Genomic DNA, 21,626 nt, shown 5'->3' on the forward strand with positions numbered 1-21,626 from the left:
CTTCATGAGAGAACTGGCCCTGAGTACATCTGATTAATGTAACCATATTATTGTTGTATCTTCCGGCTTGACTGCTGTGGCTTACCGTATAACACCACTCTTCACGTAATAATATTAATAAATGCGCTTTTGATGTTAGCTCTTTCATAACATATGAGTATGTGGATCGAGCAGCTGCTAGTAGCCTCTGAGGCAACTGATTGGCTGCTGGGAGCTGGACAAGGCAGGTGGGGCAACCCAATGGTTTAACTCATAGCAGCATTATAATATTGCAAACATATGCTCAGTAAAGATAAACTACTGTAATAGAAGTAACACTCGTTTCTAAAATAGTGCCAAATTGCTTTTGGACAAAATGACCACTGATCATCACCTTAATGCCCTCCAGATCTTGCCCCAAGTCCTCAGAATCTGCAATCGTCTTCTTGCTGATCAGCCAGGCCTGTATGATGTTCGCTTCTTTCAGGTACTGGAAGTGCTGATACTGCTCCTGCAGCTGACCCCTGCGCTGCTCCGCTTTCTCCAGCAGGGAGCGATATTCCTCCAGGACAGATTGTAGTTTTGGAATCACTGAAGAACTGCAAGAGATAGGAATTAGCACTCACTGAAGAAATCTATTTGTAAGTCTCAGACAACAAAGACACTGAAAAAAAATCTGTGCAAATTCTTCAAGGTCCAGTTCAGATAGGATATTTATTTTTTTGTATTTACTAGGACATTATTTAAAAATCAATTATGCATTAAACAGTTTTGTGAAAAACGCTACACTCAGTTCCCCTTTGCTGGAGGAGAGTTAGCCTTGGGTTAGATATATCAGGTACTTTTCCATATCTCTTTTGATGCTAAAATGTCTGCTTGCATGTTGGGTGGTATTGGTATTGATAATCGGTAGGCCAGTGCCTTGCTAACTAAAAGTCCCCCATTCCCAACAGCTTTGAGGTGCCCATGCATCTAGCTATGTATGGGCACATTGACTAAGAGAAAGATCTCTCTCTCTGATCTGACAGAGATCTAAACAATAACATCAGGCCTGGATTTACATCACAGGGGCCTACAGGCACAGTTGTCTTGGCGCCCTAGACTTCACCCTCCATGAACCTACAAACCCCCACCAAACCGTTCTGCAAGTGTGCTGGCTAGCCCAGCTGGTACTTCTCCCTTACTTCCCTTGCCCATCGTAGGTAGCTACACGTGTCACTTAGTATTAGGTAACCAGAGCTATCCTCTGTATTAAGTAGCTAGAAGTACCCCCAAATATTAGATAGCTAGAGGTGCCCCCAACTGAAGGGAGATCTCGTCAGTGGAATACAGAGACCTTGGTGAGTAACCTCTCATTTACACTCGGGACTTTGCATAGGGAAAGAGGGAGGCACTTGGGGAGGAGAGCGAGCTGCCTTTCCATTATCAGGTGCCTGTAGGCACGTAACTACAGTGTCTTATGGTAAATCCGGCCCTGAATAACGGAAATTTTAGAGCGCTCACGCACATACATCAACGTTTTATCAAACTATACAGTCCGTACTATAACCATAAGAATCAATGAATTGGTCTGTATGTGGATGGAACGCTTCCCAGCTGATTGTGATGATCAAAAATAGTACTAAAACAAAATAGAATAGTGTATACTAGCAGTAGGAAGTAGGCCGCAGTTCAATGTCCATCAGTTTTAGGCCTCGTTCACATCAGGGCCGTTTCTGTGCGCTTTTCACAGCGCATTGCCCTGTGCGATCAGCAAGGTATTTATTTTCCCATGTAACTAATGTAGCTGGTTCACATCTATGCGCTGCGCTGAGCAGCGTTACAAAAACGTAGTGTTGCATGCATTTCTGTGCGCTGAGCTGTAAAGTGCACATCAATGCAAGTGAATAGGTGCGCTTTTTTAGCGCACAGAAGCGCGTACAAGCGCATAGAAGCGCATGCGTGTTTTACCCCTAATTGAAGAAAAAAAATACATTTACATACAAAAACAAAGTTTTATTGACAACTGCTGCTGCTACAGTAAGCAAAACGTGTTTTAAAGAAGCCCAACGCACAGAAACACGCACTAAAGCGCGCACAAGCGCATGCGTTTTTTACCACGCGCTTTCGCACGTTTTTTAGCGCAGCAGATGTGAACGAGGCCTTAAGGATGAAGAAAAGATCAGCCCCTGATGAGTTGCTAAGCAACGAAACGTATTGGCGGGAGCTACAGAGCGACGTGGCCTTGCGTGGTGACGTGCCGGACTTAAGCATCACAGTATATACCTGGTTTTACTTTTATGTAGCGACAGCTGGTTTTTGAATGAGCAGCGAAGCATTGCAGCTGACACCTACGGTGGTAAGCCTAGTGCCTACATATGCTGCTTGCCACCACATTAGGCCCAAGCTTGTAAGTGGCTTACTGTTACTCACATTTTTCCTTGGAGCCTGTTTGTACTTTTTATCAATTTTTATAAATAAAATTATGTCCTTTTTTTTGCTGCTTTGAGTGCGCTTTTCTATTGACATTACCAAGGTACATTGGAACAAGAGTCGTGCAGTTTGCCAGCAAGGCGGTAGGGTGGCCTACATCCCAGATGCTTAGACAGACCCTGATCAGCCACGGATTCCAGTGAGTTGGGACACAAAGGGGGGAACCCGGCTGTCTGTATGCCTGTCTGAAGAATCTATCTGTTCACTTTTCCTCAGCCTGAAACTGATGGACAACTGCGGCCTACCCCCTACTGCTAGTGTACACTATTCTGAGAGCGGTTTACCACTTATTTTGTTTTAGTACTGATAGAGATCTGTTGGCTGCCCATACACTGTAGGCTGATTACTGATCAATTTTAGCTTGAAATCTCTCAGGAATCGGCCTAGTGACGTAGCTTCCTGGCTGCCCTTTAAATGTTAATGTCAACTCTTGGTGCCTGTGCATTGTTATCCCACCTGCCCCAGCTGTGCAACTCCCAGTCTACTCGGCTTTCTCCCCCGAGCACCACCGTCACACCGACCACCACCACACGGCAAGAGGGGGAGACAGCAGACGAAACCGGGAGTCGCCACAGCTGGGGCCAGTGAGATTTACAATGCGCGAGCACCGGAGGGGCACATTTGTGGGGAAAGTGGCCGGAGGTCCATGGCGTTTGGTCATCGCAATATTGCATACCATTAACGACGTACACCCGAGCAACCATATTGGACCGAGATTTCCCAGCTTGCTCGATCTATGCATTCGACTAACTTTGGCCCAAAATCATTCAAATCCTCGATCGAGCATGCTTGTTGCGGCACCAATTTTCATCCAATTTGATAACATTTTCGAATTGAATGGTCGATCGGGCTACAATATTGTTAGATGTATGGCCAGCTTTAGAGGGTTTTACATTGATCGGTTTCCCAGGTTGCCGGATTGCATGTAGTTTGTAAATGGGAAAGGTTAATACTGACATTGGCCTCAATTCACTAAGCTTAACTCCTGTCTTTAATAACTCTTCCGAGCTGTTTTACAGTTATCACCATGGTGATATCATTGTGATAACTGTAAAACAGCTCAGAAGAGTTAATAAAGACAGGAGTTAACCTTAGTGAATTGAGGCCATTGGCTTTATTTGGCCACTCCCACATCACCTGCCCTTATTTATTAAGAGCTCTGCAAGGATGAGCACACCTTCTGAGTATTAGCATATCTCAGGACTGAGGCTTCTTTTCCACGGACTGTTGATAGGCAGTGAAATGCCTCTCAAACTAACAACTGCTAACTGCTGCATGGTAACTGCTTGTTGCTGCTTGGTAACTGCTTGCTGAGCACACAATTCAACAGCCCATGGAAAAGAGGCCCTAAGGCTGGTCAGTGAAAACAATTATAAGTTGATGCAGGATTATGGAAATATTGTATGCAAATATATACAGCTTGAAAAAGGACCAATTGAATCCCACCATGGTGGAATTTGACAAATCATTGTCAAGTTGCATGTATTTGCATAAGCCTGCATGAACTCTGAATCCTCTGCATCTCACTGACCATCCCTACTCAGGACATGACAACAGGTATCTAAAGTACAGCCTGTAGGCTAGACAGGATTCCTGCAATCCACCAGTATAGTTAAATGTTATGTGGTGAGCCTATAGCAATATCTTAGGGTTGTTGTTCCAGACCTGCTCCAATCCCTTCATTACAGAGGCATCTCTGCAAATGAGCTATATGTATACCTGTCCAGTTGTGTGAATTAGGAAATCTTCTAGATGTAGGGCGTATATTACAGTCAGGATATCAGTATTCTTAGAAGGAGGCCAGTAATTGTAGTCTCCATATCTCATTTATGAAGATTTACTTAAGTTTTAATATGTTGTCCATCTAAAGCCATTCTTGGGAGTTGGAGTTCGCAGGTAAGGGGGTCAACTAGCAGACACCTCAGCAGCGGTGGACAAGAGGTCAACAAGTACCAGATGCCTAGCCCATGAGTAAATGCAGCTTGTTAGTGTCACTATCTCACCTTTCTGGGTGCTCATTGTCAGTCTGTAAGTTCCTTCCCGTCTCCTTTAATTTCTCAATTCTGGGGGAGAAGCCTTCGAGGTCGCGTATGGTGGTATCTAGTTTGCGCAGCAGTGCTTGCGTGGATTCCTCATTCTTCCCATTGTCAGGCGATTTGATGACAAACCCTCTCTCTGCCATCCATGCTTCAGCCTCTGAAAGCTGATTAGAAGAAAAGTAGTCACAGGCTGTGCGGTAAATCTAGAGTGGTCCTCCTTTTATGCTAACCTTCTCAATGAATGTCTATCACTGACTTCTAGTTCACAACAGAGTCATATCCAAAGTCATGCTTTGTCTTCAGATCACTTCATGACTCCAGTCTATATCTCTCGTCTCATACACAGATATATTCCAAACCTTCCCGTCCTTCTCCACTGATTAACTAATGTCTTCAATGTATCCCCCTTCAATGCAAAGCCACAAAACTTCTCCCAAGCTACCTGTGTCATTTTTCTCTTCTTATAAAACGTAACCCTACCTTTATGATTAAACAATCCCTCAAACTCTATTTTCTTCATAACTGCCTACCCATGCTTTGCTTTAAAACAAAAATGAAATGATATTAAAGCGGATCCGAGATGAAAAACTAACTATAACAAGTAACTTGTCTATATATCTTATCTAAAGTTTAGATGGTTTACACAGCAAATCTAGCTGCAAACAGTTTTAATAGAATATAATTATGTATTCCTGTGATACAATGACAGCAGCCATGTTGTTTGTAAACATTACACAGAGGCAGGCTTATTTGTATTTTGAGCCATCAGCCTAATCCCCTCTCCTTCTTCCTCCTCCCCTCAGCCTCTGAAATCAATGGCTAGTAACACCTCCCCCTCCTCCTGCCCAGACTGAGCTCCCATGAGCCCTTGCTACTGCCAAGGCTCTCTGAAAACATGTGGGCGTGGCTTTTTTAGTTTATAGGGAATTAGAGTAGTAAAACAAAAACAAAAAAGTATTTGGCTTGAGGAATGCCCTATAAACAATAGGAAAGGAAAACAATTATGCAATGTGTAAAAGTTCACCTCGGATCCACTTTAAACTAATGACATAAACAATTGTATTTACAGTCCTAATCCTAAATACTACTTTACTAGAATCCAATAGCTTTATTTTGTATTTAAAGGGTAAAATCTATATTTAAAGTTTTGATTGTTTCAGGTACACGAGGGGAGATTTTTATTTTATTTTATTCAGCTCCCACACAAGCAAATGGTCAGCTACTGAATTTGTTATTTGTTCCCTGCACTCTGATTTTTTTCTCAGCCACACAGCATTTTACAACCTCAAATTAGTTATCAGTGAGAGCTACGCTACAGTCTGACTGCAGAGAAAATGTGATGTAGAGCCCTGGATTTTTAACCCTTAAGGTGGCCACTAACGGTCCAATTTCTAGCGAAAAATCATTCGAGCGATCAGGTTGTAAATAATCTCCATTGGTGGACACAATCGATTATGAACGAGTGAAAAAGATGTCGCCTGAATGAATTTGTCGAACCAAAATTTGGATTTTCTTGTTGGTTGTGATAGATAGGAAATAAAGATTGCTTCGTTGATGGTGTAGTGAACGATGTATTACAATATTTCACTTCCGATCAGAATTTGTTCACTCGAATAATTTTTCGCTAACAATTGGACCGTTAGTGGCCACTTTTACAGTGAGAAATATAAAAGAGGAAGTCAGCCTAGCTCTAAGTAGGATTTGGAATGTATACAGGCACTCCCCTAATTACAAACAGGTTATGTACTGGGGGATGGTTTGCAAGTTGAATTTGTTTGTAAGTCAAGTCGAGTTATATGTGGTGGAATGTGGATAAATGATTTACTTTTGGACAAACTCTGGATTTGGACAGCGTATAAACTATGTGGGGTTTTTTGGGGGGTTTGTTTTTAATGTACTTTTAATTTGTTTTCATCTACTTGGAACAGTTTATACAATACTGTAACACGTAACAACAAAATATGTAACAATAACAGTATTGTATAGTTTGGACATGGGGAAAACTTTGTATATATGAAAAAAATGAACTTGAGTCAGTTATAACTAGGATAACATCTGTAAACACATTTGTCTCACCATATAACCCTCTAAAGAAAATTTAAACTACAAACATTTTGTGTGGCTACAAATATACTACGAGCCTCAAAGAGCTTTTTTTGTGACTGTCTCACAGTTATAATCTAAGCACCTAAGTAATTTATTGTGTAGCACTGCACAATATATTGGTGTTCTACATAAGAATAAAATAATTCAGTATTCTAAATAGAAAAACATTAAAGTGGAGTTTAAAGAAAACTTGTACTGCACAAAAGTTCCCCTGGGGGTACACCCCTCAGTAGGGGGAAGCCTCTGGACCCCATCGAGGCTCCCCCCCCCCCCTCCTTTGTCCTACGGTGATCTCACTGCAACCCACGGAACGCACAACCGACAATTTGTCAGGCTGTGCAATATTTACCTTTTCTGGCTCCAGCGGGGGCGCTGTTGTGGCTCTTCCCACGGAGATAGGCGAAAATAGCCGATCTCCGTCGGGTCTGCTCTACTGCGCGGGCGACTTGCGCCTGTGCAGTAGAGCGGCCTGACGGAGATCAGTTATTTTCGCCTATCTCCGTGCAGAGAGCGGATACTGCGCCTGCGCTAGAGCCAAGGAGGTAAATATTTACATCGCCGCCGCTTTGTGAGGATTTTCGCCACCGCCGTGGGACCGAGGAGGATGGGGAAAGCCTCAATAGGATCTGGAGGCTTCCCCCACCCGAGGTGAGAACCCCCAGGGGAGGTTTTTCTCATTACAGATTTTCTTTAAAGTGAACCCGAGGTGAGAGTTATATGGAGGCTGCCATATTTATTTCCTTTGAAACAATACCAGTTGCAAGGCTATTCTGCAGGTCCTCTGCCTGTAATACTTTTAGCTATAGACCCTGAATAAGCATGCAGCAGATCAGGTGTTCCTGACATTATTGCCAGAACTGACAAGATTAGCTGCATGCTTGTTTCTGCTGTACTTCAAACACTACTGCAGCCAAATAGACCAGCAGGGCTTCCAGGCAACTGGTATTGTTAAAAAGGAAACAAATATGGCAGCTTCCATATCACTCTCACCTCGAGTTCACTTTAAGAAAATTGAAGCCATGAATGTGTGTGATGCGTTAGAAGACCTCTTTCCATCTCCTTCATACAGGCATTACAATAGACAGCCTTGTTACCTCTGTGAGGAACTGCTGGGCCTCACAGGCCTGTGTCAGCCTTTTCCTCCTGCGGTCAGCCTCAGCCTTCAACGTCTCTGCTGCCACCTCCAACTGATGTAACCGATCATCAATCTCTTTACTAGCAAAATGTTTGCCTCTGACCAGCTTCCGGCCAGTGCCCATCACAGCTTTAGTCAGAGCTTCCCGGCTGCTGATCTCGTTTTCCAGATTCTGAAAGCCAGGAGAGAAAAAAACTGAATGTGAAAATTACTGTTTTCCACATTTTCTTTTTGTATCATTTAAAGTGTCCTGTGTAAATGTGATAAATAACCAGGAAGCACAGAGTGCACATATCAAGTGCACCTAAATTAGGGAATACTTCCGCAAACAAAAGCTGTGTGTGAATTTCCCTTACAAAGACCTTTTTTTGCATGCAGTCTTCATATGGAATCAGTCTTTTATCACCTTTGAGACTGACTGAAGAGCTGTTCAAATGAACAGTGCTGACTCACTACTCTCATAGGCAAACGCAGGGGGGGATTACAGCTGCCCAGAATCCCCCCTCAGACCAGGGCCCGTGTCTGAGGACAGGCACAAGTTGAGACACCAGAATATTTGCAGGTATCCTGCAGCTCACAGCGCTGCCCCCTTTCTTTCCTTGCTACAGTTAACTTTGGATGGAGCAGCAGCGTGTGTGCAGAGTATGGAGTGGGGAACTTAACAGAGTCAGGTATGAGCACAGCCCAGTGCCCTGCTGCCTGAATGCTTCACTTTCCCCTTCATTACCAATGTTGGCTGTCATCATTATTATCTGTATCCAAACTGCTCCTGATCGATCCCATTGTCAGTCGCTCGGACGGGAAATTGCATTATGTGTACCCAGCACGATGTCCTACCATATTATTATACTGTATTGTGTGTGGCTGAGGGAGACCTTTCAGGAATCCCCCCCCCCCCCCTTTAAAATCCTGGGTTTGCCCCTGACTCTCCATACATCTGACTCTAGAGCATACATTTCAAACTCCGGCCCGTGGGCCAGATCTGGCCCGCAGAGCCGTCAAATTTGGCCTGCAAGTGGTTTCCCCGCTTTGCATTATGATTGGCCACATGTAGATCACCATCTACATTGGGGGCGAAGCCCTAGATGACCAGGGAAGCCATATGGTGGAGGGAAAAGCACTAGACACCAAAGAACTGTATAGGGAAGGGGGGGGGGTCACTAGACACCAGGGAAATGTTTAGGGGAAGGAGGGGGTCACTAGACACCAGAGAACGGTTTAGTGGTGCGAGGAAGTATCACAAGACACCAGGGAACTGTTTAGGGGAGGGGGGGTCACTAGACACCGGGGAACTGTTTAGGGGATAGAGGAAGGTCCAGTAAACACTAGGGAACTGTATAGGGGAGGGAGGGGGGCCATTAGACACCAGGGAACTATATAGGGGAGAGAGGGAGGTCCACTCAACACCAGGGAACTGTATAGGGGAGGGATGGGATGGACAGGGGCACTAGACACCAGGGAACTTTTATAACGGAGGAATGTGGCCGCTAGACATTGAGGTTGGCCCGTGACTTGGTCCCAGTGTTCAATTTCGTCCCACGCTGCATCTGAGCTTTATATTCCTGCTCTAGAGTAAAGGTACTCCCCTTTTGGAGGAGTTTACGGTCACAGATAACCCTTTAGTGTCTGAAGCAAAAGGTCAATGTAACTTATTCCCTGTGCAGAAAAAGGGAATGTTCAGAATTTTCAAAAAGGCAAGAATGACAAGTCCCATGAAAAAGAGTCAGCACGTTCTGCAGCTCTGGCCAACAAGGCAAACTGACATTTTGCATAGTAAACCAATGTTATTTAGGCAGAAATTAGATGTAGTGCAGGAAAGTCTAGCTCAGGCTTGCTTTAAAAAGAAAAAGCTGAAAAAGTACATTGTTCATAAACTATATAGTCAAATCAAATTAATCAATAATCTGATGAGCTATTTTCAGCCACTCATTATCAATAGGTGAATAAAGGTCTGTACACACGCTAGATTAAAGTCAGTTGAGTTGGTCAATAATAACTGCTTCTGACAATAATCTGGTGTGTGTACAGTAGCTCCTGATTGCCGGCCAGCCATCGATTAGGCGGATCCATTCAGCCAAGTGACAGCCAAAAGCTTTGTTCTCCCCCTTGCCCCACCCACTATGTGAGATCACATCTGCACTGCTCCGTCAGCTTCCCCCCCCCCCCCCGCGCATTGCAACAGAACACGCCGCTGGCCTGCGGGCTAACAACATATCTGTACAGCCATGTAATCTCCTTAGACATCTGCTGTAGGATGCCACATTGCTGACAACTTGCACATGACCAATGAGATGCTAATTTCTGTGAAAACTGCGTGTAGTTTGGAACTGGCCAATCCAAATCTTCAGCTACTGCCTTTGATTGGTCCAGTGCCAAGCTTCATTAGGTTAACAATACATTTCTAGGAAGTTTGAAAAATTAGCATGTAATTGATCACCTCTGTTTATCGTATACACGCGCAAATAAGCCGACCCGACGTATAAGCCGAGGTACCCATATTTCCCTCAGAAACCAGGAAAAAATGATTGTCCCGAGTATAAGCCCCCTCCCCAGTAGCCAGATGTGCCCCAGTAAAAGTCATCCCCTCTATCCATAGCCAGATGTGACCTAAGGATGATACAGCTGTGTCTCAAGGCGCCTCTAGATGGTGTCATAGTTTTGAGAGATAGCGATTGCCACACAGGAAGAATCCCCCATCACTTCACTGCTGACACGTTGCTGGCACGCTCCGTTCTACAAGCCAGGGGACACAGTTTTGAGCAGCGCGCTCTGCACACCATGTTGCAGGGGATTCGGGGGAACAGACACAGCAGGGAGCCAGCTGGTCAGAGCAGGATCACTAGTGCAAGATCCTTATGCTCCTCTGCTAGTAAGAAAACCTGCTCCCCTGATTTACATATAAGCAGAGGGGGTAACTTTTCTGCACATTTTTTTGTGCTGAAAAATTAGGCTTATACATGAGTACATAAGGTATTTAGTAAGCTTTCTAGCGTGTTAGGCCGAGCCTGGTCAACTATTACCTGTGCCTGTGAGCCAGAAATGTGTCCGAGCTACAACACATCAACCAAGCTCACAGCATGTGGCAACTGAACACTCTTATGCCTATTGTGCAATAGGGTAGCAGCCACACTGCCTACATGTTCCTCTGGGACTGGGGCTATCCAGAGACAGACTTTGCCCTAGAAATGTAATCGTGCATTTTCATTGGACCAGAAATCATTTCTGGAAGCCATTTTAAGAAGGTTCATAGAAACACAAAGGATTTGGGGGCTATTTCAAAAAATGGCACTTGGGTATTTAAATGGATCTTAGAGATCCTGAACAGCAGAGATCTACTTGTTTCCCGAAAGATAGTAGTGGGGGAAAAAATAAAATAATACACTTCAAAGTAAGAAGTAAAAAAAATAAATAAAAGAAAGACCAAGAAATGATTGATCTACATCATGTAATTTGTTCACGCTGTTTGAATCTATAAATGAGGTCATCATCTTTACTGCTGGAAGACAAGAAAAAAGTGGATAGCACCAACTGCCATTATCTATAAACACACCTAATACCAATGTGATAAGACTAAAAGGTAGCGTGTGTGTGTGTGTTTACAGTACCTGCTCCTGCAACAGTCCCTGCGGCGTTACTTACTATTCCCCCTCCAGGCCCGCGTGGAATCGTTATTTGGGCTCTATCTCTTGATGGCACCAAAATTACTGACTGAGCACCGCTACAGCCACAATTCCTATTACAGCCTAGCCTATGGCACCGCCCGGTGATTTATAAAGCGCCTATATATACATATATGCACAAAGGGAGATTCTGCTTGCTTGGCAGTTGCAAACAGCTGTTATTTTTAGACAATGAAAAGAGGTTCACAGACAGGAGACTGCCATGGCCCTGACATCTCCACAATATCAGGCACACAGAAGCCCCTGATGATCTATACGAGAAAAGGTAAAGATTTCTCGTGGGAAAGGGAGTATCGGCTACTAATTGGGATGAAGTCCATTTCTGTTACTTTTGATTCTTCCCATACTACATGATTGCAGCTTCTACCTCGTTCTCCTACATAATGCAGCATGGCAATCACCTGGTGCTTCTCCAGCAGAGCTTGTGCAGTTGTGAGGGACTGTCCACACTCCTTGGAAGAGGCAAGAGGCATCTTGTCTTGTATCCACGCCAGCTCATCATCAATGTCTCGGAAAAACTGGTCAAGCAGCTGCTTGCCTTCCAGAGCATCTCGGCACTCCTGTAGTGGCTCATTAAGGTTCTTGTACCTATTAGCAATAAATGAGACGTTATGCACAGAGAAACTGTGGCGTATTTATGACAAGTAGAGAGAATAAGCATATGCAGAGCACAAGGAACAAACTAAAATATGAAGTCTAGATAATAATACTAAAGACAATAAATAATGTCCTGGGGCAGCAGCACAATTTCTGAATTGTCACCAGTAATGGTGCAGAACGATTGTCATGGCCAACGATTAGAGTATGTAGTAGTCTAAAGACTAGAGGCTTTCCTAGTTATAAAACTTGGCGGTCAATCCAGCAGGTGCCAAAAATAGAAAGGTCATTTGTAACATTTAATTATTTCTTGGCTTAAAGTAAACCCGAGGTGAACATAAACCAATGAGATAAACAACTATTTATTCTCCCAGTTCAAAAAATGACTTTTTTTTTTAGATATCCCACGGTTATAATTTTTTTTTAAACATTTACACAGTAGATTGAATGTTTTGTTGTCTCTACTCAGTGGCAGCCTAACAAGTGTCCCTGACTGAAAGTACATGAACTATTGACCTTTTTTTTTTATCTCTCCCTACATTCAGAAGTTGAATTCTGCAAGGAAAACTTTTATGGCTGTAATTTGCTTATCAACAAGGTTTACTACATTCCTGACAAGGTACTGACAAGACAGAAGCTGTCACTTCCATGCCTGAAAATTAGCTCTTTCAGACAGCAAAATAAAACAAGTAAAACAGCCTGGTTATAAGTATGTTTTGCCATCCACAATCACCTGTTTATCTCATCATGTCACGTCACCTCAAAAAAAACGTCAAAAAAACCCCAAAACACTATTTCTTATTACTTGGTGTTTACGTTGATAAACACAAAACTGCGGTAAACTCAGCAACATAATATATTTTTGTAGCATGATTTTGTCCCTCTCACTGGTTAAATCACAGGATGTGCATGAGTGGTCTAATTATTTTGTCATCCTGAACCGTCTTGACCTGTTTATGGCTGTTTTTTGGAATTTACCGTACTTTATTTAAGTGACGGATTGTATTTTCTTATTCCATCTTTATGTCCATTCACAAACAGACCTAAGCATGGATTACATTTGCTCTCAGGAAGATGAAAATAGATGTAAACAACATGGCAGCTTTAGGATAAAGATGACAGAGACAAATTGGTCATCATCGGATATATATATATAGACAACACACAAATGTTTTACATATTTCTAACCTGTGAACTAGAATCCTAACTCTGTCTTCTATTTCATCTGCCAGGAAGTGCCTCTCTTGTCGGAATTCACGACTCTTTTCTGCCAGGACTTGCAGTCTCTCTCCGTGGCTTGCGATGTCCTCTTCTAGCTCTCCAAGCTTCTCAAATGTTATTAGATCTTTAGTTTTGTTAAATGAGTCCAGCTTGGCTTCCACCTGGTCCAACCACTTTTCCATGTCCTCTATGCTCCTCTGAAATTGCTGTGCCTGGAGAGAGTGCCAAAGATTAAGTCAATGTCACATGGCATCTTAGGAATTCTGGGAAAAGAGGCAAGAAATGGCTTCAGCCTTGGTATGGTACCTTATAAGCATCCTGGAGCTTCTTAGCCTTTTCCTCACATTTCTCAACTAGTTCTGCCCACAACTCCTCCATTTCCGTAAGCCTTGTCTGGATGATCTCTGATGCATAATGATTAGCTTGCAACATTTTCTCTCCATCCTGAAAAATATTGGCTCAGTCAATGCAGATTACAACCTGTGTAGTACAGCAGCAAAATGAAAACCTACTTTATACAAAGTAATAGCTCTCCATGCAGCAATCCACACACAGAGATAGGACCATGTCCTCCAAACATCAGAAACCAGTTCCTGCCCTTGACCATAACAGTGGGCAAAGTTAAAGCCAGTTACATAGTTATTTTGGTTGAAAAAAGACATACGTCCATCGAGTTCAACCAGTACAAAGTACAACACCAGCCTGCTCCCTCATAGATCCCTGTTGATCCAGAGGAAGGCGAAAAAACCCTTACAAGGCATGGTCTAATTAGCCCCTAAAGGGAAAAATTCCTTCCCGACTCCAGATGGCAATCAGATAAAATCCCTGGATCAACATCATTAGGCATTACCTAGTAATTGTAGCCATGGATGTCTTTCAACGCAAGGAAAGCATCTAAGCCCCCTTTAAATGCAGGTATAGAGTTTGCCATAACGACTTCCTGTGGCAATGCATTCCACATCTTAATCACTCTAACTGTAAAGAACCCTTTCCTAAATAAATGGCTAAAACGTTTTTCCTCCATGCGCAGATCATGTCCTCTAGTCCTTTGAGAAGGCCTAGGGACAAAAAGCTCATCCGCCAAGCTATTATATTGCCCTCTGATGTATTTATACATGTTAATTAGATCCCTTCTAAGGCGTCTTTTCTTTAGACTAAATAAACCCAGTTTATCTAACCTTTCTTGATAAGTGAGACCTTCCATCCCACGTATCAAGTTTTATTACACAAAATAACCGCACACCGGATTTAAAGAGGAACTCCAGTGAAAATAATGTAATAAAAAAAGTGCTTCATTTTTACAATAATTATGTATAAATGATTTAGTCAGTGTTTGCTCATTGTAAAATCTTTCCTCTCCCAGATTCACATTCTGACATTTATCACATGGTGACATTGTTACTGTGGGCAGGTTATGTAGCTGTTTCTAGCTGTTCTGGCTGTTACAGACAGCTGTAAACAGCCATTTCCTGTCTGTGAGTCTTGTTACATTGTGGCAGTTTGCCCAGAGTACCGCGGTACTCAGAGCTTCTTGTGGGAGGGGTTTCACCACAATATCAGTCATACAACGCCCCCTGATGGTCTGTTTGTGAAATGCAATAGATTTGTCATGTAAAAGGGGGTATCAGCTACTGATTGGGATAAAGTTAAATTCTTGGTCGGAGTTTCTCTTTAAAGAAAAGTTGTTGTTTATGTACCCATAAGCAGTTTCAAGGAAACTATCTCATTTGAGATAGTGCACTGCTTTTAACCTCAGCCGGCAGAACTCATGCTGTAAATTCTTGGAATGCTTTGATGTCTCTTTGCTAGCAGAGGATATAGAAACTGAAAGCAGAAGTCTTATTTTTCTGTCTCAAATTGCCCCCTAGTGACAAGTGGCCATATATTTACGTTACAGAAGTACCAATTAGCAGTAAGGAAATGTAAAAAATACATTTTAAAAATGTGCAAAAATAAATTGGTCTGGAGCACTTGCAAGCCTCTAAATAAATTGGCTGCTAAAGGGTTAATACATCAAACTGACATCCATCACCATTCGATCACTGACAACCGTTTCAAGGCCACTATGTTAGGGTACAAGACAGAATGGCGTTGGTGTGCGATCCTACAGTGGATTACAGTTATTATTCAAAAGGGTTAAAAACAAAGCAAGTGCCATTATACTTTTGAAGTTTTTAGATTTCATGGTATTCTTCTATCCTGAAATAAAACCCATAAGAATATTTGCTTTGGTTTATTTTAGGTGATAGATAAAACAGAATGCGTCAGATAACCTTTATTACACTCGCATCCATAGAATCATGCTGCACAGAAGTGCAAATATTACCATAACCAGTCCCTTGTCTACAATCGCCAGTTTGTGTACTGTTCATGCGTAGAGAAGGCAGCATCATCTTGACATTACTATAAAGGTCCCCATTAATGGTACAACCTCCCGAATGATCTGCCATACGATTGATCAGATCAGGTACCGTTAATGCAGTGATCAACGACAAATGATCGTTCTATCAGTCATTCCGACCAATATGAATTCCGGAACGATTGTTTTAGTCTCATTAGATTGCTTATTTTCTCCGCTGGTGGGCCCGAATGATCGGACGGCCAAACATTCGGGAAATTGCACTGTTAATGGGAACCTTTAGCTATGTGGAGATCAACACAGGTGCCAAAATAATAAAAGTAGCTAATTAAAAAACAAAACAAAAAAAAAAACAGGAGAGGCAGTGGTGGAGTTACCTCCTCCAAGCAGACACAAAACAGGTTGATATATCAGCAAGCAAATGTATTTATATATACACACGCCAAAGGGTCAAAGCAAGGCGTTTCGCAGGTGTGGCCCAGCTTCATCAGGCAGTAGTGGATGGAGAATACAGCAGCAAGTGTCTATGCTCAGTCTAGGTCCTCTGTCCTGGCCTAGCGCCTCTGGACACCTTTACATAATTTGGGAAGTTATGTTTTTCTATGACTGGGACACATAAGGAGGCTTATATTGGGACTGGGGTGGTCATCACTGGTGATGCCAGGGAAAAACTAAAGTATGAGAAAGAAGGTAATTTATCTATAATACTTTCCATAGCTTCCCTTTGGGCTCTTTTATACTGATAGCAAAAATGTGCATTACCTGCCCCATTCAGCCGCCCAACTGTTGGGAGCTAGCACACACACACAAACACACAAAAAACATGACTATTTAAAGCATACCCGAGGTGACATGTGACATGATGAGATAGACATGGGTATGTACAGTGCTTAGCACACAAATACCTATGCTGTGTCTCTTTTTTTCTTTATCAGCCTGAAAGAGTTAAATATCGGGTATGTAAGTGTCTGACTCAGTCCTGACTCAGACAGGAAGTGACTACAGTGTGACCCTCACTGATAAGAAATTCCAACTATAAAACACTTTCCTAGCAGAAAATGGCTTCTGAGAGCAAGAAAGAGATAAAAAGGGGAATTTCTTATCAGTGAGGGTCCCACTGTAGTCACTTCCTGTCTGAGTCAGGACTGAGTCAGACACTTACATACCCGATATTTAACTCTTTCAGGCAGAGAAAGAAAAAAAGAAACACAGCATAGGTATTTGTGTGCTAAGCACTGTACATACACGTCATCATGTCACATTTCAGTTCGGGTATCCTTTAACTGAAAATAAAAATATGAGACTTTTTTCTTTGCTGCTAATGTTCTATTAATTATCCATACTACACATACAATTCATTATAATATACGTTTTTTTCTGCTTCAGTGTCACTTTAAGTCTTATATTTGCAGCGTATTGTTCTCAAATCACAACCATACATCTTTCCGTGATAGCTAGACTTTCAACATACTTACATACTTACAACCCTATGACCCTAATTATTTAAAGTTTAAAAACTATTGGTATTTTATTTTCATAGCGACATGTGACAAGGAATATGTGAATGATTTATAAACAACTGATAAGAATAGCTGAGTCACTCTGTCAGAATTCCAAATCTCCTAATCATTCTCATAAGTGACTGAATTTGCCATAATGATCTATACGTTATCCTCTTACAGCTTTGATGGTGTCCAGCCTGTTGCGGTTTGCTTTGATCTCTGCCTCAAACGTCTGATGTTTCTGTAACTTGGTCTGCAAGTTGCTGGGGTCCTTCCAGCTGTCATCTTTGGCGATGGTGTTTTTCTCCAACATCCAGGCACCCACCTAGAAGTAACATATATTACGAATCATATTATACTGACGATCAGCATTTTCCATCCTCATTGCGTGTCATCAATCCCCCAATCATGTTTACAATATGTACATAAAATCAACTGTATGAACGTCCTCAATCACAAGCATATGCGGACAAGCACTCTTATATTATACTGCTATTATTACAGCAATTTACGACTCATACGTGCTGAAATATTAGTGATATTGTCCAAGGTGAGGCTCCTAGAGAGGTTGTTGCTATACATGTGCTTCATTTTAGCGGTAACATAACTGCTAACAGATGTACCGCATAGCAAACACTTGTACTTCAAGACCTAACTCCATGTAGAAATATTATGACACATAGCCAAGCAAAAGTAGTTACACTACTCCTTAGGCCCTATTCTACCTATTCTAGAAGAATTCCGCTGGAGACTTCAAGTGAACACGAGGTGGTTTAAGAAAAAAAAAAAAAGTTAGATACTTACCTAGGTAGGAAGGAAGCCTCCCCTGTCCTCATCAGCCCCACCGTTGTCAAATGAAAATTTGGGGGCTTGTCAGCGGCCAGGGGTTTCCGTCGCATCATCGGCCCACCGCCCGCCCAATCGATCACGTCATCCTGAGATTTTCTAGCTTGCTCGATCGATACATTAGACAGATTTAGGGACAAAATCATTAGAATCGTCAATTGGGCATGCTTGTTGCAGTACTGATTTTCCTCAGATTATCGAATCAGATGGTCGATCGGCCGCAAAATCTCCAGATGTATGTCCACCTTTTCTCTTTAATTATCTCACCTTATTTATTTTTTGCTTCAACTATAGGAAAAGCTAAATTAAGATAAACAGATAATGGCTCATAGTCAATTAAGTTTTCTGCCAAGAGATATTTTAAAATCTTATCAATGACATAGCTCTGTGATGGCTAACCTTGGCACTCCAGCTGTGGTGGAACTACAAGTCCCATGAGGCACTGAAATACTCTGACAGCTCTAAGCATAACTCGGGGAGGCAGAGGCATGATGGGATTTGTAGTTTTGTCACAGCTGGAGTGCCACGGTTGGCCATCACTGACGTAGCTTATTAGCCACTAGTCAGCAAGAAAATACTTAAAGGGGCACTTCTTCAAAATGTAGGCTACTGGGATAACCCTAGTAGCATGTTTCTAATAGTAAGAACAACACATATTTGGTACTGTCTGTTTTTCAAGGTCTTACCGATCCTGACGTCAGTAAGAGGAAATTGACTCCTCCTCTGTTCAATTAGGCTTTGGTAGCAGCTGATTTATCCTCTCCGTGCTGTAAGATCAAAGCCCATTCTGTAATGCAGGCTCAGTCAGCAGCAAGTACGAATATCTGCTGTGGATGGTCTTGGGTAAATAAACAGGCAGCTTCTGAACAGAGGAGGGCCTCACTTACCTCTTACTGATGCCAGGATCTGTACACATGTTATCAATTATGCAGGAAGGGAGGTACATACAATACAGTCTTGCCCATGGTGAGTTTTGTGTCAAGACTGACACAGATGTACTGTAAAATATGTCTTTTTCGAAAGGCCAATTTTTACCAGTCAAAAAATCTGGTCAGAAGAACCTAAACCTGGGTTTTCATATACTATTCACAATTCTGGGCGTGAATGTTAAACGCTAAGTTATAATTAGGTTCAAATAGAGAATCACATTTGTTTGATCGATTTATTTAAATGAGAAAATGTAAACTGCTTCTATTCTCACATTATTGTTGCCAAGGACCCCAAAACTCACAAACTTGGTCACTCAGTGACTGTGAATCGCGGTTAGAAAAAGTTGGTAGAGCCAACAACATCCAAATACATACCGGAGCAACACTGGGTCTTCAGCTAGTATCATATACAAACCTCATAGGAGCTTCGGAGGAACTTTTGTAGTTGTGCGGACTCCTCAAGTTTTCTCTTGCGAGCCTCCGACATATTCAAAAGCTTCTTTTTCCTAGTGGGAAACAAAGAGATCTCCATTATATGTTACTGAAAAAAAATGCTTTGAAAGCGAGCCTTCATTCCCATATGAGAATGGCTTTTCTGTCAGCCTGTGGGAGAACTGAAGTGGTAACACCATAACCTCCTTTAGCTCCACACATCTACAGTGGGCATATCCAAAACATATAACTGCACTGCTAACATAGATCAGTCTACCGACTGGCAGGAGCACGGATGACAGGTGATAATAAAATGTACTACTTTACTCTGTTATGTAGAGCATAGTTACATAGTTATTTTGGTTGAAAAAAGACATACGTCCATCGAGTTCAACCAGTATAAAGTACAACACCAGCCTATCCCTCTCATATACCTGTTGATCCAGAGGAAGGCAAAAAAAACCTTACAAGGCATGGTCCAATTAGCCGCAAAAGGGAAAAATTCCTTCCCGACTCCAGATGGCAATCAGATAAAATCCCTGGATTAACATCATTAGGCATTACCTAGCAATTGTAGCCATGGATGTCTTTCAACGCAAGGAAAGCATCTAAGCCCCCTTTAAATGCAGGTATAGAGTTTGCCATAACTACTTCCTGTGGCAATGCATTCCACATTTTAATCACTCTTGCTGTAAATAACCCTTTCCTAAATAAATGGCTAAAACGGTTTTCCTCCATGCGCAGATCAGGTCCTCTAATTCTTTGAGAAGGCCTAGGTACAAAAAGCTCATCAACTGACTTCATACTTTTAGCCATAGGCCCTGAACAAGCATGCAGCAGATCAGGTGTTTCTGACATTACTGTCAGATCTGACAATATTAGCTGCATGCTTGTTTCTGGTGTGATTCAGCCACTACTGCAGCCAAACAGACCAGCAGGGCTGCCAGGCGACTGGTATTGATTAAAAGGAAATAAATATGGCAGCCTCCATATCCCTCTCACTTCAGTTGTCAAAAATAAAATGATCAATATGGCAGCATATAATCCAACAAGCATTGCTCCCGTGAGAGAAGTGTAGTCTTACTGTAGCTAGCAGGATTTTGGGGGTTGGCACAAGTCAGTTGACATATTTATAATAACAAATCACTACCAAGGATCACAGTTCTCAAAAATTTTAATTTTTACAAGATCATTTCAGAGTGAAATTTCATGCACTCCTATAACTTGATTAAGATGCTCTATTTCTAGTTACATATTGTAAAACACAATGAAGTAGTAAAAACTATTAAAACACATTCTCTTATCTTACATATCTCTTCTGGTTTACTGCTCTATCAAACTACTCTGCTGCCTCTTAAATACAGTACAAAGGGTTACGCTTTGTACTAAACAGACATTCCTTGGCTCAGCACTATAGTAATAAGTCTGTTAGGGAAAACAAAAACAAAAAAATAGATTAGTGATGGTCATGTCTAGGAGAATTAACGGAGAAGCATGTGTGCAGTTTAATTAGGTGATAGGTATATGCAAGTCTCTGATTTGCTGACCATGATCATGTGCTAGATCAGGATGTGATCACAGCGAATCAGAGCTTTGCAAATCTATCAGCTGATCAAACAAATCACATGCTTCTCCATGAGTTCTTCTAGACATGGCCATCACTAGTTAGAAACAATGACAATAAAGGATAGGTTGGTTTCTGAGCGACAACCTCTTCGACTTTTTACCAGTAAGCAGCCCCGGATAACCGACTGGGCTACATCAAATATTTCTCGATTCCAGTAATTAATTTACTCAAACAAATGAATATAGAGACATTACAATTAGTGGTCATAGCTGAACCCGAGTGCAAGGTTAGATGTAGCCTATTTTATTATTATGTAGTATTTATATAGCGCCAACATCTTACACAGTGCTGTGCAGCAGAGTATGTAGACTTGTCACTTACTTCCTTGAGGATTCTGACAGCCCCCTGCAGCCATCCCGTTCCCATCCCATTTCCAAATGATCCTCCGGTCCCCCGCCATGGCTCCGTTTCTTCACTGCCGACTTACGAGTCGATGGCATCTGCGCACATCCTCCCGTGGCCAGGAGCGTCCTGTGCAGGCGCAGTACGAGACATCTATACTGCACAGTACACTCCCGGTGACGGGAGAGTGAACCACGGACACGCGTGGCCAGGGTCGCGCAGGCGTAGTGGTCGGCGACTGCCGGAAGAGAAAGCGAGGATCATGTGGAAACTGTGTGGGCACAGGATGGCTGCAGGGGGCTGGCAGAAGCCCTAGGTAAGTGAAACTTTTTCTACATATTTGCAGGTTCGCTATAACGG

At 42.4% G+C, this 21,626-nt stretch overlaps 1 protein-coding gene across 2 annotated transcripts in view; it reads right to left on the minus strand.

Moving 5' to 3' along the window:
- SPTBN5 (spectrin beta, non-erythrocytic 5) overlaps nt 1–21,626 on the minus strand; it is a 379,061-nt gene that overhangs the window by 54,422 nt on the left and 303,013 nt on the right. For both annotated transcript variants that reach the window (XM_068254311.1, XM_068254312.1), the window contains 8 exons: nt 19,281–19,371; nt 17,269–17,415; nt 13,536–13,673; nt 13,197–13,441; nt 11,813–11,999; nt 7,691–7,903; nt 4,455–4,654; nt 374–578 (listed from right to left, as the gene is read on the minus strand). In XM_068254311.1, coding sequence (XP_068110412.1) covers nt 374–578; nt 4,455–4,654; nt 7,691–7,903; nt 11,813–11,999; nt 13,197–13,441; nt 13,536–13,673; nt 17,269–17,415; nt 19,281–19,371 — 1,426 coding nt within the window. The remainder of the gene's footprint in view (nt 1–373; nt 579–4,454; nt 4,655–7,690; nt 7,904–11,812; nt 12,000–13,196; nt 13,442–13,535; nt 13,674–17,268; nt 17,416–19,280; nt 19,372–21,626) is intronic.

This window comes from Hyperolius riggenbachi, chromosome 9 (assembly GCF_040937935.1).
Source record: "Hyperolius riggenbachi isolate aHypRig1 chromosome 9, aHypRig1.pri, whole genome shotgun sequence".
In the NCBI taxonomy this organism is placed as follows: domain Eukaryota; kingdom Metazoa; phylum Chordata; class Amphibia; order Anura; family Hyperoliidae; genus Hyperolius; species Hyperolius riggenbachi.